At 37.6% G+C, this 20,232-nt stretch overlaps 1 protein-coding gene across 2 annotated transcripts in view; it reads left to right on the forward strand.

The window, feature by feature from the left end:
* The window catches only part of LOC143225578 (bestrophin-2a-like), a 68,347-nt gene that overhangs the window by 19,671 nt on the left and 28,444 nt on the right, over positions 1-20,232 (forward strand). For both annotated transcript variants that reach the window (XM_076455275.1, XM_076455274.1), the window contains one exon: positions 18,838-19,074. In XM_076455275.1, coding sequence (XP_076311390.1) covers positions 18,896-19,074 — 179 coding nt within the window. In that variant the 5' untranslated portion in view covers positions 18,838-18,895. The remainder of the gene's footprint in view (positions 1-18,837; positions 19,075-20,232) is intronic.

The raw sequence follows: 20,232 nt of genomic DNA on the forward strand, positions 1-20,232 counted from the left end.
TGTTGTGGTGTCTCAAGAAGACAGTGGTGAGTCGGGCTGTGTGAGGACGGGCGTTGTCATGTTGAAAAACGTTGTTGACGTTCACCATGATGGGTTGCACATGGGGCCTAAGAATCTCGTAGACGGTTGCGTACGATCTGATCGGAAATCCTACGCAGCCCTGGTATGGTTGAGGCAATAGACGTCGCAGTGGTGGTCCTATCCCGAAGGTGACGTAACTGGATGTTGCGATCTTGTGCGGACGTGGTCACACGAGGTCTGCCAGATCGTGGACGGTCACGAGTTGATCCATGTTGTTGGTGACGATTCCATAGCCTTGTGATGGTGCTTGGGTGGACATTCACAGCTCTGACAACATCTGATCGAGATTCGCCTGCTTCCAAGCGACCAATGGCGTTGTTGCGTTGTGCTTCAGTCAGTCTTGGCGTAACTGTATTGCGTGTCGGTGGCTTAACACTGAGCTATGGAAACCGAGAACCCGTCACTTTTATAGGGATTTTGCACATGTTGCACTTTCAGAACATGCAGATCTCTCAAATAAATTTCTTGGACACGCATGCGTTTTGGCGAAAATTCCAATGTTTTCCTGCGTTTTCAAAGTGCACAACTTTTATTGTCATTTTGGTTTGACAATCAGTGCCTTAACACGTGTAACATCACATACTCTGAGCTTGTAACGTTATTACATATATTTCTATTTAAAATAACAAAAATAACCCTTTTGCGTTTCTTTTTTTGAAGAGTATACTTTATATTTTTGTTCAAACACTTTTTATTTGTATATTTGCCTTTATTATTATCTGTTATTTTATTATTTTACAAAACATTTTTTAATCTGCCGTGTATTACAGATATGTATAATTTACCAGTATGACATAAATGGACCTGAATACAGAGGGTTGAATACATTATATTAGATGTTTTAAATCGGTAAATCATATGATTATCACATATATAAACTCGCTGTAGAACAGAAAATATCACAACTACATTTTGATAGTTTTGTGTTAGATAGGTGGTAGAATGCCACAACAAATGTATTAATATTTGGAACAGTGCAACAGATTATTTTGATAAGATATTCATACACTTGAATCATCATGTTTTGAAACTGGAGGTTTAGAATTTCCACGATTGAAATATTCTTCTACTTAACTGTTTTGATAAGCAGGAGTATGAACGAATTTAGGGCACGAAAATCCTGCAAAAATGACCAATAAAAAGTTGCATCGCAGCTGTGGTGAGCAAAGTTTAGCATTTTGTAACAGGTGATACTCCACAAATACAAAGGTGGAAGGAAGACTTCTGATATTTTCCACATAACAGTATGTAAAATAATCAAGATGGATATTCATTTGGAAAAGCAACACAAATCACGTGCACATAAGTATCTTCCAGAACATATTCAACTGTCACATACCCCAAATAGCTGGAGAATGAAATGGATATATGAAGACATACTGATCAGATTGCTAAATGTAGCATCAATGGATTTCTGTGCAATTAGGCTGTTGAAATGAACACTAAGAAACTGTCATTCTCACATCGCTGATGGATCACGGAAAGCTTGCAGGAAGGGTGCGTTTTGAACAAGAGTCTTACAACAGTGTATCCCGCAATGGAAATCACACTGCAGATTGAGCATGGAAATGTGCACTGTACAGATTTGGTGAGGTTCAAAATTCATATTAGTATAATTTAATCATCCTAAGTTAAGTAACAGTTTGATGCTATAACTTTAGGATTTGTTACTGCAGAGTTTATTTTAAACTTTTTTATTTGACTTTTTTTCTGTAAAGCGCGAGAAGGGCATTTTGTTAGACCATGTAAAGAAACTATACCTGAGGTAAGCACGTGGTAATAGAATGTCGTAAGTTCTATAAGTATTTTCATGAACGAAGAATTTTTGTAAGCAAGAGTAGAAACTTTGTTTTTGATCATTCCTTTGAAGTGAAATATTGATAAGTGGTTGTTGCAACTTGATCTCAAAAGATTAATTATTTCATGCAGAAACATAGATGATAAAAATGAATAATGGTGGTTATGAGCAGATTGTATTTCTCGAAGCTAACTGAGGTTGTCTCTGTGGTATTTGAAATGGTGTCCTGCGTTTAAAAGGATAGGTTTCTAATTTTAAATTTATAAATAAGCCCACTTGCATTTAGGCATGGTTTAGTTTCATGTAAAAAGAAATTAGCTTTGGGGCTGTAGCAACCTTTTTCCTTTCGCTAGTTACATACTTTTAAATATTTTTCACCTAGAGTATTTTTAACTATCGTAGGAGTTAATGAAACGTTATTCAGGACTCTTACTATATTTTCTCAAGTTATACTAGTCATTAAAGGTTTGGAAATACCAGGAACACAACTTTTGTTTGTTTTCTTATGGGATGACAAATTGACGTTGATATTACATGGACTGTAAGTGATCTACCCTATTTAAGTATATTGCTATTAACTTTCTGCCTACTTTGGAATTTCGAACTGAACGTCTTAAAACTTTGTTTTGTTAGTGTTGCTGTCCTGCATCTTGATCAATTCATCACATGTATTTTTGCTATAGATATTTGTATTACTTTCCCACAGCTTGTGTCTAATGTTACAAATGGGATTTCTTAAAGCTCGTTTACTAAAACATGAATTACAGATTCAGGTCTGTCTCGTATTACCACGGAGAGTAGTAAGGTGCCTGTAGTAAATGAAGGAAGTTCACCATGAAGAATTGTGCTGCCATAGAATGCAGCAGCCACCATCTCACTGTGACCTTACTGATATTTTGATCAATCATGAGCTTTTTTGGTAAGCCAATAATACTTACTAAGGGCAAATGTGGGAGGTAATAACATCATGCATCCTTGTATATCAGAGTATTTTACTAACGACTCTGCCAAATATTCATCACGATGCAAGTGCATTTTTTGTTGAGTTTGAATGGTCCAGCACTTGATAGTAAAATATTTGGATGAGGGATAATTGGATGACTGGGACACAGTTGTCATTATGTTGTTAAGCAGATTCGACCCTGTGGAAAACCAGGTAATTCATAGGGGCAAGTACAAGGCTCAAAGGCTAAGAACTTAACCACTTGCATGTTTTATCTCAGTAAACTGCATCAAAAGGTATTCCAAAATACATTATATGATCAAAAGTATGTGGACACTCGACTATCACACCCATATATGCTTGTTGAACATCTCATTCCAAAACCATGGCCATTAATATGGCCTGGGAAGGCTTTTCACTAGATATTGAAACGTGGCTGTGAGGATTCGCTCCTATTCACCCACAAAAGCATTTGTGAGGGAGAGCGAGAAGGCCTGGCTCGCAATCGGCGTTCCAGTTCATCCCAAAGATGTTCGATGGGGTTGAGGTTAGGGCTATGTGCAGCCCAGTGAAGTTCTTCCACACCAACCTCGGCAAACCATGTCTTTATGGACCTCGCTTTGTGCACGGGGGGCATTGTTATACTGAAACAAAAAAGGGCCTTCCCCAAACTATTGCCACAAAGTTGGAAGCACACAACTCTTTAAAATGTCATTGTATGCTGAAGCATTAAGATTTCCCTTCATTGGAACAAAAGGGCCTAGCCCAAACCGTGAAAAACAGCACCAGATCATAATTCATCCCCCACAAAACTTCACAGTTGGCACTATTCATTCAGGCAGGTAGCGTGCTCCTGGCATCCGCCAAACCCAGATTCATTTGTCAGACTGTCACATAGTGAAGCGTGATTCGTTACTCCAGAAAACGCGTTTCCATTGCTCCAGAGTCCAATGGCGGCGTGCTTTACATCACCCCAGTCGATGTTTGGCATTGCTCATGGTGATCTTAGGCTTGTATGTGCAGCTACTCGACCATAGAAACCCATTTCATGAAGCTCCTGACAAACAGTTCTTGTGCTAACGTTGTACTAAAGGCAGTTTGGAACTCGGTAGCGAATGTTGTAACTGTGGGCAGACGATTTTTACGCGTTACGCACTTCAACACTCGGCGGTTCCGTTCTGTGAGCTTGTGTGGCCTACCGCTTCGTGGCTGAGCTGTTGTTGCTCCTGAACGTTTCCACTTTACAATAACAGCACTTGCAGTTGACCGGAGTAGCTGTAACACAGCAAAAATTTGACAAACTGACTTGTTGGAAAGGTGGCATTCTATGACAGTGCCATGTTGAAAGTCACTGAGCACAGACCCATCCTATTACTAATGTTTGTCTATGGAGATTGCACAGCTGTATGCTTGATTTGACGCACCTTTTAATAATGGGTGTGGCTGAAATAGCTGAACCCACTAATAAGAAGGGGTGTCCACATGCTTTTAGCCATTTAGTGTACGTCATCTACTGTACACGATGAGATGTCCATGAAAAGGCTGCCAAGTGAACTCTGTATTACCAAATTGCTCTTGGGAACATTTTCTCTAACAGACTTAATTTCTATTGTGACTCCTGTTTAAAGTATTTATACGTAACCATATACTGGAGTGAAAGGACAGTTGTAGCTACTGACAGCCCCGAACATTGACTGCAGTATAATCTACTTTCATATGCTTCATGAAAACGGACACATTTCAAATATGACAACAGGGCTGCCCAAGTTAACTTGTCATGGTTAAACCATCCATGAAGCAGTAATTAGCTTCATGATTCGGGCATTGATATATTATGAATTGAATTACTGCAGAAATTATCACTTTTCTTGTACAGTATGAACTGCAGATCTGTGGAAAACCATTCCATATTGAGGAGATTGACCTTAACAACAAGTGGCAGAAAGAGTTCTAATATTCCATAGTTTCATGATGTACTATAAACTTAGTCGTGTGTAGTATTGCTTTATATTATTGTGATAAAACTAGTAAATACAATGATGTCTGGAAAGTAGGATGCATTTGTTTAAACGACTATACTTGTGTGGTGGTATTTGTCTAATTATGGATATTTACTTATTTAGTTTCTATCCAGAATTATCACTGACATGGTAACAGGTAGGAGTGATGAAAACCTAAAATAGTGTCGGTTTTACAGCCACTTTATCAGTCTGAGAGTTACGTATGAACGAAACACAGGGACATGAACTCAGTGAATTTGTTATGGAGTATGCTTATGTGTTTGTTTAATGATGGGTTTGACAACAATTATTGCATCATAACATAAAATAATTGATGCATGTTCTGTAAAACACCACTTGTGCAGGTTTCTTTGGGGAACCCCTCGGTGTGGATTCCTGTACATGGTGAGGGGACCTCCCAGGGATGGTTCTGTTTTGTCTGGTTACCTTCTTTGGGACCTAAACATTCACTCACGTGTTTGCCGTGCTTGGCGACCCGTGAAGGGGAGGAGAGGATCCTGGTGGTTGAGGGGTCCAACCCTAACACACCACTTTGGCCTTGAATTCCTGTAGACGGGCGGCCTTTGGGTGGGCCTCCTTGGGTCAATTGGCTGGTCCACTTGGGCTTGAGTCAACCAAGTACCAGTGTTGGAAGTTCTCAACGGGTGTTGTGGACATTGTGTCTGATGCTGGTGTTTGAGTATAGTGCTCATGAAACCCTGGCGTTGCTGCATTGTCCTTGCATGACATTGTAGTGCGTCTCCTCGCAGGGTTCCATGGTGGGTGGGGTCAGTGGGTACCGAAATTTTTCTTTTTCCCTATGGATCCTCCAAAAATTTTAAATAAAATAGTGAAAAAACAGTCAATAGTTAAACGACCACGTCTAGAAGACTGAGCAGCAATCTTCAACATCTGTAACACACGTACCCCATTTTATGATTTTACATTCTCTTTCAGAAAAATCTTTAGGGCAAATGTCCCCCTTTTTTTATTCAGAAGGAACTGGAGGGTCTTGCTGGCACTCCAAAGTCAGTAAAGAAGCTTCGATCTGGAGACATATTAGTTGAAACATCCACAACCCAACACAGTGAACTCCTCTTGAATTCAACGGCAATTGGGGATGTACCTATTGAGGTTACCCCTCATGCTACTTTGAATTCATCACGAGGAGTTATTGTTGAGAGGGATTTGAAGAACGTCCCCCGAATCAGAGATTCTTGCTGGTCTCTCCACTCAATGAGTTTCTGCAGTGAGGCGCATCTCCACTCGCAAAGATGGAGTTACACTGCCAACAAATACCCTTGTTTTGACATTTACATCATCACGTGCACCTGCCACCATCAAGGCAGGTTATCTAATTTGCAGGGTACGGCCATACCTTCCAAACTCTCTTCGATGTTTCCAGTGTCAGAGGTTCGGCCACTTGAAGACATCATATCGTGGTTCCCTGACATGTGCTCGTTGTGGTGGCAAGGACCACGATGCCTATGAATGTGACATGGATCCACATTGCGTCAACTGCAATGGTTCTCACCCTTCCTACTTTCATTTTTGCCCAAAATGGTTAGAGGAGAAAGAGGTGCAGCGTCTGAAAACGACTCATAACATTAGTTATTCTGAGGCTCGGAAATTGCTGCCTGCCACTCCATCTCGGACATATGCTGCTGCACTTCGTTCCACAACTACAGTGGGAGTGCAGACAGATCTCTGTGCCTCCAAGAGAATTGTTTTCTAAACAAATGAAAAGCCTTTTGACCTACATGGTTAAAAAGGTAGATGAATCGACTTCCACACCCATCTCTGTTCCTCCCATACATTCCAACAAACCTCAAGATCCACATCGTTTAGTTTCAAATACAGGCATTTCTTCTGATACATCTTTTTCTCCCACTCCAAGAGGCAAAACAATCATTCGTTTGTGTCCTCAGTTACTGGAATCCACTTCCAATAACAAAGACCTGCCCAATCGACCCAGGGCAGGATCCATGGAGGTTGATAGACCTCCTTCGACTGAGGACAGTAAGGAAAAGAGACGTGGTTGTAAACAGAAGGGTTCTCCAGCCACTTCGCCTACCTGTCATTAAACATGGCCACCTTGATACAATGGAACTGTCGAGGTTTACGTTCTAATTTGGATGATATAAAAACACTGATTGCTTCCTGCCATCCTGTATGTCTTTCCTTACAAGAAACATTTCTAAAACCTGCTGATACAGTCACAATTCGGCAGTTTTTTCTGTACAGAAATGACAGGCTGTGTGATGGACGAGTACATGGAGGGGTGGCACTGTTGGTTGATCACCATGTGCCCACCCTGTTTTTGTCACTCAACACACCCTTGGAGGCCGTAGCCATCCGTGTTTCCTTGGGTCATACCATCACTGTTTGTTCTCTCTACCTGTCCCCTGGAGGGACATATGATCAATCAGACTTTGATCCTCTCGTTGAACAGTTGCCGTCTCTCTTTCTACTCCTGGGGGACTTTAATGGACATCATCCCCTCTGGGGAAGTGCTGTTATTGATGGTAGGGGTCGCTCTGTAGAGCGTATGCTCTCTGATCACAACCTTTTTCTTTTCAATACTGGTTCTTCCACTTATTTTCATGCATCTAGTCAGTCCTTTACCGCTATTGATCTCTCAGAAAAATATTCTCCCATTTTTCATGGAGGGTTGATAATAATCCACTAGACAGTGGTCATTCTCCTTTACTTTTGAGAGAGACTGGTCGTGGTCGATGCCACCCTACCAGCGTGCCCCGGTGGAAGCTGGATCAGGCAGACTGGTCCACTTTTACTGCTCTCGCTGAACTTGATGGCTGATTCACGATGGCAGGATCAATAGACGACTGTGTGGTAGCTGTAACTGGCTGTATTATACAAGCAGCTGCTCAGTGTATTCCTAAAACCTCGACACGTTTTCCACGATATCCTCGTCCGTGGTGGAATCCTGCTTGCCATTTAGCACGGAAGGCTCAAAAATGGGCCTGGGATACTTTTTGTAGATATCCCACACTTTCGAACCGTGTCGCTTTCCAATGGGCCCGTGCATATGCTAGGTGGATAAGATGTCAAAGCCAGAAGGAATCTTGGATTAAGTTCACAACTAGCATATCTTCTACCACCAGTTCTAAGATCATATGGGACAGGATTCGAAAGGTCATTGGGCACTACAATTCTGTCCCCCCCTCTCGATCTTGCTCTCTGATGGTCAGGAGGCACCTGATGTCCGGAGAATTGCTGATACTCTAGGTGAAAGCTTTTGCCGGGTATCTAGCACTTTTGCTTGTTCCTCCACCTTCTTGGCCATCAAGACTCGGGCAGAGCGTTCACCTCTTTCGAACTGACTGTCTCTTTGACTATAATTGTCCCTTTACACTGGTGGAACTGAAAATGGCCCTTCATCGGTCTGGCAGTACATCTGTTGGACCTGATGATGTACACTATGACATGCTGCACCATCTATCTCCTGCTTCTCTTGATGTCCTTCTAATTGTCTTTAACCGGATCTGGCAGGAGAATGTTTTTCCTGATGCCTGGTGCCAGGCTATTATTTTACTTTTCTCTAAGCCAGGGAAGGATGCAAAGATTCCTTCAAACTACTATCCAATTGCTTTGACGAGCTGTCTCTGTAAGACCTTAGAAAGGATGCTTAATGCTCGTCTTGTTTCGTTCCTTGAATCAAAAAACCTCCTCTCGCCCACCCAGTGTGGGTTCTGACAACAGCTCTCCACCAGACCACCTAATTCGACTTGAAACATCAATCAGAGAAGCCTTTCTCAAATGCCAACATCTTGTGTCAGTATTCTTTGACATCGAGAAGGCTTATGACACAACATGGAGGTATGGCGTTTTGCGAGACCCCCATACATATGGGTTACGTGGCCATTTATCCATGTTTATTAAAAAATGTTTAATGGACAGGAGATTCCAAGTCGTGTGGGTTCGACACTTTCCCGTTCTTTTCTACAGGAACTTGGAGTCCCTCAGGGCTGTGTTTTGAGTGTCACACTTTTCAGTATAAAGATAAATGCCATCACTAAACAACTCCCTCTCACTGTTGCGAATGGGCTGTATATTGACGACTTTCACATCTCGTGTCAGTCGTCGAACATGAGATATATTGAGCGGCAACTACACACTGCCCTCAATCGTGTACTGAAGTGGAATATGGCGAACGGCTTTAATTTTTCTCTCTCTAAAACCGTTTGCATGCACTTTTGCCGCCAACGAGGTATTCACCCTGATCCTGAACTTCATATTGGTGAAGTTTCGCTGCCAGTGGTCCCTGAGACCAAGTTTTGGGGCTAATCTTTGACCGTAAGCTGACCTTTATACCACACTTAAAGTAGCTATGGGTCAAATGCACAAGAGCACTGAACATCCTCCATGTCCTCTCTACTGCCAGTTGGGGAGCAGATCGATGTTCTATGTTACAGGTATATTGTTTTCTTATTCGATCAAAACTCGACTACGGATCAATGGTCTATGGCTCTGCCAGACCCTCGGCCTTAAAGATGCTGAACCCCATTCATCACCAAGGACTTCGACTCTGCACTGGGTCTTTTCGCACCTCTCCAGTTCAAAGCTTATACGTTGAATCTCATGAACCTTCTCTGCACCTTTGCTGTTTGCAACTATCTTTACTATATTCTTTGAAACTTCGTTCCTTACCAAAGCATCCCATATGGGGATGTGTTTTCCTTCCTCAGTGGGCCGTACTTTTTCAGAACAGACTATCTTCCATTGCTCCTTTTGGCCTTCGCATCCAGGCGCAGTTGGATGAATTGGGTCTGTCCTTGAATAACATTTCAGAATCCACAGGTCAGCCCATCCCACCATGGCTTATTACAGCCCCCCAAATGTGACCTTTCTTTCAGTCATCTGAAAAAGGCAGATACTCCAGATTGGAAGTACCGTCTTTTATTTAATGAACATCTTTCAAACAATCATTCCATTCCAATTTATACAGATGGTTCCAAATCAGGTAATTCAGTGGGCTCTGCCATGGTTTGTTGTGGTTTGGTGGTTTTGTACAGAATCCCCTTTACAGCTTCTGTGTTCACTGCTGAACTGTACGCCATATCTCTTGCCCTGGATCATATTGAAGCTGAGCAGTACTCCAACTGCACTATTTATACTGACTCCCTTAGTTCTCTACTGGCCTTGGAATCGCTACATGTTGGCTCATACCCTGTTCTCACTGATTTTCAAAACCGACTGGCCCATTTCTCATTAACTGCTACTTCTATCCAGTTTTTCTGGATACCAGGCCATGTTGGTATTCGCAGGAATGAGCTTACAGACAACACGGTAGCGAAATCTATCTGCTCTGGCACTATCACCACTGTGCCTATTCCGTACATGGACTATGGTCATGTATTCAAGGTTCGGCTCCGTGCCAGCTGGCAGTCCACTTGGAGTGAGCAACGCGACAACAAGCTTTTCTAAATAAAACCCTTTATTGGGCTTTGGCCATCTAGCTTTCGTAAGGTTCGGAAGGAGGAAGTTGTTCTAACTAGACTATGCATTGGTCACAGTTTTTTAACTCATCGTTTTCTTTTATATGGAACTGTTGCGCCAGTGTGTAGTTTATGTAACACTCAAATCACTGTGAGCTACATTTTACTTTCTTGCCACCGTTACGACTCTCAACGACGGCACTATTTTAAACATGTTTTTTCCCAGGGTTTATCTGTCACATTGGACAGTGTTATTGGTCATGGTGACACTGTCCACCTTGATAAAGTTTTTAGTTTTTTTAATGACCATTAATCTTTTTAATCTCATTTAAGTGTTGGATATTTATTCATTACACCTTTTTAATTGTGGTTCCCTTTTCAAAGTTTCAATTTCTCTAGTTCAATTTGAAATTGGAAAATGGCCAGAACATTAAATAACTCGACACCAGGACTGGAAAGGCCAACTTCAGGTGGCTAACGCTGCTGTTTGAACTATCCGTTTGAACTACCCGTTAGTCGTCCTGGCGAGTTGTTATTCTAATTTTGCTGCATGTCTTTTAAACTTTTATTACTTTACCCTTAAACCGGAACCAGGACTGGAAAGATCAACTTCAGGTGACTGACGGTGGTTCTAGTACTTGTTTGTTAATCTTCCTGCCGGGTTATGATAATTACCATTCTGCTACAGGAAGTCTTTACAACTTTGTAGACTGGATGTCAACATCGGTTTTATGCAATTTTCTATTTTTAATTGCTGTTTTGTTTTTACCTTCGCTTACTTTTACAAATTTTACTACATTTACTTTACTTTTACCTTTTTACTGGACATTTGACTACTCATTATTACGATTTTGCTATGTGTCTTTTAAACCTTCTATTTTACATTTTGATAATGGCTGCTATGACGCATAACCCGGAACCAGGACTGCAAAGACCAACTTCAGGTGATTGATGGTGGTTCTTGAACTTACCTGTTAGTCTTCCTGGCGGGTTATGATCATTACCATTATGCTACAGAAAGTACTTTACAACTTACTTTACTCTGCTTTCTCTCAACATTGTAAAGTAGGTGTCAACATTGATTTTATGCTTTATCTGTTTTTCAATGATGTTTTGTTTTACCTTCATTTCCTTTTCTGTATTTTACTACATTTAATTTGTTTTTACCTTTTTACCGGACGTTTGGCGCAGATAGCCTAGCTGCTTTGTGCCATAAAACACTAAATCAATCAATCTTTGGGGAACCATATATATCGCTAATGCTGAAATCGAGTGGATGGTTAAGGATGATGGATCCTTATCTGTAATTATTTTCAGAAAAAAATAAAGGAATGAAAAAAGTGTATGGAGTTTAGATCTTTCAGTATGATATAATGTATTGATGTTTTCCCACTACTATATATGAACGAATGTCTGGATGTATCAGATGGCACTCAACATGCTAACAATGGATTCTACTCTCTAGCGAGCTTAACTGAATGAATGGAGTACTGAGTAGACCAAAAACTATTTTCAGCTTCCAGGAGGGATTGTGTGAATTTTGTTGCACATAACAATATGTAAGTTATGAGTGTAATGAATTTTACATTTAAAGATTACAATGCGAGAGAGAGATGTCATTTATTTAGATTATATTTTGATGTTTGGTCACATAATTTATGCCATTAGTCTGCAGCATAGGGTCAGATGTGGTATTAGTGTTTATCAAATGTTTGTCTATTGTTTCTTTATACAACTCAAAATGTACTGATTATGGATGATGCCACTTCGGCATTTTCGAGCATTTTGAGATATTCAGTAAATAATAAGTTCAAGATGGCTGCTAATACACAATAATAACCCATATTTTTCGTGCCATGAAAGATGCTGGAACAACTTTGTGTCTGTACCTAGATTTTGATACTCCTGACTTCAGCGTTACCATACGTCTTTTATTGTTTCTAATATGGTGACCAAAATGGCAAAAAAAACATCACTGTACCATAAAATCAGGATATCACTAAGAACTGGGGTTCTGTTCTGAGGTTTTCGATTGTAAGGAGCTCATTCATAGATATCGAAATGCAATTAAGGTGGGTTTAATCCCACTATACTGTTGCGCTTTGTTTATGAAACTTCCTCTGTACTATACAATAACGAACTTTCTATCGATATTACAGATTTCACTTCACCAAAAACAAAGTTAAAATGAAAAATACATGTGACAGTAGTCTAATAAATTTTTGATTTGCCACACTCTGCTGTGGACTGTTCGACAGCTTCAACTGTATAACCCAATAGGGCTTCCAGTTGAGCGGATATTCGCATAGAAACGGGAACAAATACATATAAAAGCTGAGCTTGATTACATGTTGTCAGAATAAGAGATGTTTGTGAATTATTTCCGCCGCAGTTACAGTTCTGTATTCTTTTAAATTTTGCTTTAGCATTTTATATTTCACTTGAATTAGACGTTAATGCAAGATAACAAAAAGGTTTTCGAGGAACGTACATATATAGGCTAATTTAACTCATTTTGCGCTCGACTATATCAAGTTTCGCCGTCAAGACCGCTGTGTTAGACTTTGTTTACATAAGACCTTATCCTCCTGAGTAGCTGCTTGAATTGGGCAAAGAAAGTCGCCGAAAAGAAATGAAATATTTTTTATAAATAAATATAAATAATTTTAAAACTTGTCCATATTGAGTGAAACCTTCTGATTAATGACTTAGTCTCTTTTATAAATTCGGCATGGTAAAAAAACGTTGCTTTATTGTACATTGGAATATGCCCAGTATGGTAATCTGAGTAAAACTGCGTGTGATGTTTTGCGAATCAAGAGAAATATAAAATTTAGTTTTGCAAATTACAAACTATGAATGTTGTTTTACAAAGGTAAGAATTTTTTAATTTTACACTTACTAGAGAAATGTTTGAAATCTCCAATGAAGACGGTCAGTGTAATAAGAATAAATAACTCGCTGTCATTTTAAAAACTGTTTTATATTTTTGTTCAACCACTTGCATTTGCTTCTTCACGTTTGGCAAATGTTGAAGAATTATAGTCTGCAAATACATTTGTTTTTGCAAAACACTTCCCGAATTTATTAGTTGTTTTATAAGTTAACGGTTTGGTTGGAATTTCGCGCAAAGCTACTCCTGGGTTATCTGTACTAGCCGTCCTTAATTTAGCAGTGTAAGACCAGAAAGAAGGCAGCTAGTCGTCACCGCCAACTCTTGGGCTACTCTTTTACCAACAAATAGATTGACCGTAACATTATAACGCCCCCACTGCTGAAAGGGCGAGCATTCGAACCCGCGACCCTCGGATTACGAGTCGAGTGCCTTAAGCCTATGGTAACGGTATTAGGGTTTTATCTTTTAAACACTACATTCTTTATTCACTCTTCAGGATTTTATTAAAAAAAACAACCAAAAAAACAATCAAACAATATACTGTTTCAATTGCACCATGTCCGCAGTTTACTGAATACCGCTAGTTTGTATATACGTATTAACATTTAACACCACAGCTCATCAAGCCGGCTAGCATACAACAAACACAGTGATAGGCGGAACGCTATTTATATAAGCCATTTGTTAGAAAAAAAATGGAGTTTGAAAAGTAACAACAAGCCTAAACCTATTGACTTGTGACAATTTATTATAATCACGCTCTGCTATCAAAAGGCATACACACCATAATGTTCTGAGTTTGTCTAGGATGAGTAGTTTATTAAATTACCTGTAGGACGTCGGTGTACCTGAATACTACAGCTGTTGATTGGTACTTTCTTTTGCTTTAGAAATTATGTTCTTCCTCCTATTCGTTAAAGAAATCCAAGATAGGGTACGAGATCTTTTCTATGGTATTTTTACGTCATGGTTTTTAATATAAAGTTTATAGTTTTGGGATGTCAAAACGGGCTCATATTTCTTGTGGCTCAAAATATAGTTGCAGTTACTAAGAAAGTATTGTTGAATATACAGTAAACATAACAAAAGACATGGCTGCTGTAATTAGACTTTGATCATGCACAAGTTTGCGCTCCAAATGACACTGATAGACTTTATCTGGTATTACTGAGAATTGAGTAGCGGCAATCTAGCTAGTATTGTTTCAACGATTGATTATTTCTTACTTTTTTTTTTGCATGGACATTTATTCGTTCTTTTCAATCTGAAATATATAGCTCTTAAGCCTCGCACTGAGTTTTTAACTGTTTTTGGTTCTATTTATAGAAATTTTGTATTTGACGTTGTAGCAGCCTTATTATAATAGCTATTTCGGAGTCATTTCACTACACTTTGATACATTTTGAACATGTTGCAGAAAAGATGTGGTATAAAGAAAGCAAAGGTTGATTAATAATAGGTATCTTGTTTAAGTGCTTTAATTCTAGAATTACTGAAGAAGGCCCCATCTAAACTTCATTGCTTTTTAAATGCTTTTAAAACTGTCCACACAACTAATTACTTGTAGATCTCTGACTTCTATTTGTTATAAGGTCCCGAATATCTTCATCACAAAAAATAGAACAAAAATACTGTTAATATTAATTGTTGCTGGAGTGTAAGTACTTCACATAGAAATTAAATGGTTTTATTATTATTACTTGCGTGTTACTTCCTCTTAATGTTGTTACAGAGGGAAAATAATTATTCGGTTATGACTTAAGTTGTCGGAGATAAACCAAAAACTTCTGATAGGTGGAAGTTTGTCTAATTCATTAGTTGAATTTATATCCTAAAAAGTATTGATGTTTGAGTAACCTACTAAATTTTCACAAAGACATAACTTTCTTACGCCTTATGGGACCTATAATTATCCACTAAATTGTAACCTCTTTGTTCCAGCTAACTTATCATTTACGAGGAAATTATAGAATAATTTTGATAACATTCAAAAGGCTTCTCAATCTTTTATACGTCCCTCAGAAGTCAAGGGGTGTTTCTACACTAGAATTTGTTAAATATTAAAAGTTCAATCGAGAGACTCCAAAAGAGGCTGGTTTTGTGATAACTACGAGACACGTTTTGCATTTGTTAATTTATAAAAATTTAAGTACAACATTCTCAACTCTTCGTATTAACTGGAATTAAGGTTTACCTGCTTAGAGCAAATTCAGTATATAATCGATAAAGTAAGATAAAGCAATATTAAACAATTGCTATCATCTTTTTATGTTCAGCTTTTAACTGAGATATGAAATATTTCACCTGCGATTCGGTTTGAAAGACTCAAGCATCACGATAAGTAGCAGTAGATGAGCAGACAGGAACACACTAAGAATCTACAGGCATAGTATTGGGTTGAGGAATAATTCGTGAGCGTTTTATCAAGTTAAAAAAATATATTCATAAATGAAACGCTTTCGCAAAATATTTCATGTCATTTGGTAGATAATTTTTTGCTCTAATAGATGGTGTGTTTGATTTTCATGTCTTTAATTTTTGCTTTCATTTTCAGCTCATTAAATGGAATGTCAAGTGGACAAAATCGAGCATTTTCGACACCATCTGCTTTTCGCATTTAATTTCTTGCAATTTCGTTTAAAACAATGCATACTATATACCTAGGTATTACATGAAATAAAGTATCATAATAAATGTTTTGGGTGTAATGTGTTCATGCATTGAAGTATTGTATAGTCTTGCATGTAATGCTTGAATGAAATTATTTAAAAACGCTCACGAATTATTCCTCAACCTAATATTATGCTCGGCTTGCGGCACAATATATAAGATGGTTCTCAACGGTTCCTGAATACATTGTGCTTGGCCATTAAACTCGCGATTTGCTGACGGATTTCAGTCACGTTACAACTTCAAAAGAGTGCGGAATAATATCATGTTAGACAATAAAAAATGTCCAAAACATTTCAAATTAAATTAAATATTAGATTGGATAGTTTCTTTAAGAAAATTCTCTCCTCACTAACTCGTGAGAGGAGCCTGTTAACTTTGTTTTTTGAAAAAAGATGTATTTAAATTGACTACAACGTCACATCGCACAATAGTATATTGTGTTCTTTGTCTTCGATTTCTCTCTGTGTGTTGGCAATGAATTTCGTAATTTGCAATGCCATATTAGTAAAGTTTTGCATTTTGTTTGCAGATTTTAATTTCTTACTGGGGGTAATTTGACACTTTTAAACGTAAATATTTTATGTAATGTGTATTTTGAAACGTATTTAAATATTATGCTTAAAGTACCTGCCAGTTTGTATAATTAATTCTGAGATATCAAAAGAAACTTTTTAGTTCGAAATTTATAATATTATTAAAGTGAACAAAAAAATTTCACTGGCATGAGAAGAACAATTTTATTTGCTTTTATATTCCAGTATTGAGATTTTTATTAACTTCAGATGGTTCTCATTTTAATTATTTCTGACCGTAGTTGAATTCTAATTGAGGTTATAATTTGAACCATGCATAGTAAGGTGGCTAGTACGTTTGGTTTTACCAGGTGGTTAGGTTGCTCGACTCGTAATCAGAGGGCCGCGGGTTCGAATTCTCGTCATACCAAACATGCTTGCCCTTTCAGCCGTGGGGGTGTTTATATGTGACGGTCAATCTCGCTATTTGTAGGTAAAATAATAGCTCAAGATTTAGTGGTGGGTGGTGATGACTAGCTGTCTTTCCTCTAGTCTTACACTGCTAAATTAAGGACTGCTAGCGCAATAGCCCTCGTGTAGCTTTGCGCGAAATTCAAAACAAATAAATGTGCTTGGCTGCCTACAGAAGGGTTCAATGTTCGAATCTGATGTCGCTGAGCATAAAACTTACTTTCTCCTGTCGGTATATTTTATAAGTTGGTTAATTCCGTTATTCGGTTCAAAGAGTCATCAGAAAAAAAACCAAAAAAACTCCTTGTAACAGTTAGGGCTGCGACGATTACGGACTTTTGTAACCGCTTAATCTTTGCCTCGTAACCGAACCGTAACCGGTTAATCGTGTAATCGTCACAGCCCTAGGAATTTGCGCGTGACGGCCGCACCGAACGTTAACAAAAACTCCTAAAGGCTTTCAACAACAACAACAACGAAAATTCAACCAAACAAAAAGGCAAGCAATTCGTAAAATTGCGATAGGCAAACATACCAATGTCAAGGTCAAATAATGGAATATTTACACGCAAATGTCGATAATCGTATTGTTTTCCCTCGTTTATTTTTCTCGGAAAAAAATCTTAGATTAACCGGTTGGGAAATCCGTAACCGGTTAAGAGCAGTAACCGAACCGTAACCGGTTAATCGTGCAATCGTAACAGCCCTAGTAACAGTAGAATTGAATGGCTGGGAGACCTTCCCTCTGGTCAATTGTTTAACATTCAGGAGGGGCTCTGTACCTGAACTCAAGGACTTCTGATCTAGTTGTTTACTCCATGTACACAAGGTGCTGTTCAGATTGAGAATTCAAACTCAAAGTTTTACTTTTTCTCAATGATGCTTAAGAATACTACGCAAGTAATTAATAATAAATAAAACTGAGGCGCTTATTATGTTACGAGGTTAAAAAAGACCCCTTAAAGCGATATTTTATTGCTACAAACATAAATTCAGATAATTCTGTTTATTAAATACGTATTTTCCTTAAGGCTTCATTAAACATGTTTTATGCTCCTCTATGTTCTAGTACTTTAGGTTTTGTTTGTATAATTTATAATTAGTACACAAAACTTCCGAGGATTAAATTTCATGACGTTTAGTGACGAATATAATTTTCTGAAGCCGCTCATGTACAGAATAGAAAAGATGGGTTCTATGTATTTTAGCTTTAGTGGGAATTAGTAGTAAGAGAATAATATACATCGATATTACAACTTCAGAATCAAAATTGTATATAAAATAAGAAAAAAATCTAAAGTATTTTTTCACAAATGCAAACAAGTTACATGAAAGTTTTATAACTTTAAGTTTCTGTTTTTGTTTTTCTATATTATAACTTAACTCATGTTGAGATTGTTTTCATTTGCGGTGGCGTAGGGCATAAAGTGGGTGATTTAGAAGCCCATTAACTAACAAATAATAGGTAAATGGAGAGACACAAGAATTTTACCTTTTAACTTGAGGATGACTCTACAAATAGAATTTAATTTTATGGGAAACTGTAAAATGATAGGCTAAAAAGAAAGCTGTTTTTGCTATATTTTTGTTTCATTTTTAGGACATTGTTTATAAATCAGTTTAATCTGGTATACATTCATTTGAGTTAAATATGAACTAGTTTATCATAATCCACTACATCATAGTGGATTTTTATATAAATTAATTTTTGATAAAATTCCAGTTCTAAATAAATGTTTAGTAAATAGATGCAACTAATAACTGCTCACTTATGGTACTTATGCAGCTATAAATATAGGCTTAATTCAGTAAGAACTTCAATTAAAATGTGTACAGCTGATTTCAGGTAATGTTAAAGAAAGTAAAAGAAGTCATGGTTAAGTAAAATGACCAAATAGTTTAAAATTTGATTGGAATAAGAATATATCTTGAGGTCTATAATAAATTGCAGGAAATTTTATTAATCATTTTGAATGTGCTAAAAACAATTTTGATTTTCCGCAGGAAATTTTATGGACTACTGTGCTACAATAAATAAACTGAGCGTGATTGCTGTACCAGAATGACGATCACTTATTCTCTGGAAGTCTCCAATGCTAGACTCTGCGGTTTTACCAACTTACTGTTAAGATGGAAGGGGAGCATGTATAAATATCTGTGGAGAGAAGTGATAATTTTCTTAATTTTTTATTATTCTCTTAGTGTACTATATCGATACTTACTGGCTCAAGCAGAAAAAAGGTAAAAAGTATAATAATTATTCACTTTTCAGCCGCAAGACTCTAGTTTTGAGTTATCATTTTGATTAACTTAGATTTCCTGCCATTACATCTGTTCTTTGATTTTTTGTTGTTGTTTTAAAGAAGTACTGTTGTCATTGAAATAACATTTCAATGTTATGTTTGATATGCTTGATTTATTAAAAGATTAACGGAAATATTAGTGGATACTGTTTATTGAACTCGTAATTCCTGTTGTGAACCATTGCAGGTCACGCAGATCCTAGATAGTGGTCGAACTTAGCACTGTTAACATTTAAGTAACTACAGTACAATTAGTTATATTTAGTGCTCACAAAAAAAAAAAAAGGACGGCAGTAAATATTTGCATTTTTTTCTTTTGAAAATGAGATTATATTTCTTCAATTGAATAAATCACTCTTGAATGGATTGTCATTTATGGAAGTCTTCTCCTGGTGGAAATTAAAACAACTATTGTAAATCTGTTAAAAGATAGACATTAAAAAGGCTATTTTAATTTTAGTAGGAAAACCGTGAACTAATTTTTAACTTTAGTCATTAGTTGTTCTTACTTAAAGTATATTTCTAAATTTATCGAGTTTTTATAAAATTAGCTCCAATTAATAAAACTGGGACATGTGTATGAAATTTCCAAGTTTTAAATTATCAAACAAATACCATCCCAATATGGTGATTTAGATGGTGCCCTACTTATAAACCATAATTAACAAGGTAAAGAAGAAACAAAAGCAGTGTTTGGGCTGTGTAAAATGAAATACATTATGCAAGATCAAAAGAATAATTGCAACCCCAGTGGAATACAAAGAAATTAAAATTGTTTATAAAGTTGTAAAAGTTGGAGATTTTATGTCCTAGAGAGAAAATGAGCATGTTTGTATTCTCAATAAATAACTGATTTCTTCAATACAATAGGAAGAAGTAAACTAATGCAATATTCACTGCATTTAGCTGAACGAAAATTATTTCTTCAACCAAACAGTTCAAGTTCTATAGGTTGCATTCGTTGATAGCTCAAAGTCATAAACAAAACTAAACAATCACTTGCAAGCTGTCTATTTTAGTGACAACCTGATTGTAGGTAAATTCACTGAGTTAAAAGCGCTGGCATATGGCATCGACACTCCTACTAGCATAACTT

Source organism: Tachypleus tridentatus, chromosome 9, assembly GCF_004210375.1.
Source record: "Tachypleus tridentatus isolate NWPU-2018 chromosome 9, ASM421037v1, whole genome shotgun sequence".
NCBI classification, from domain to species: Eukaryota; Metazoa; Arthropoda; class Merostomata; order Xiphosura; family Limulidae; genus Tachypleus; species Tachypleus tridentatus.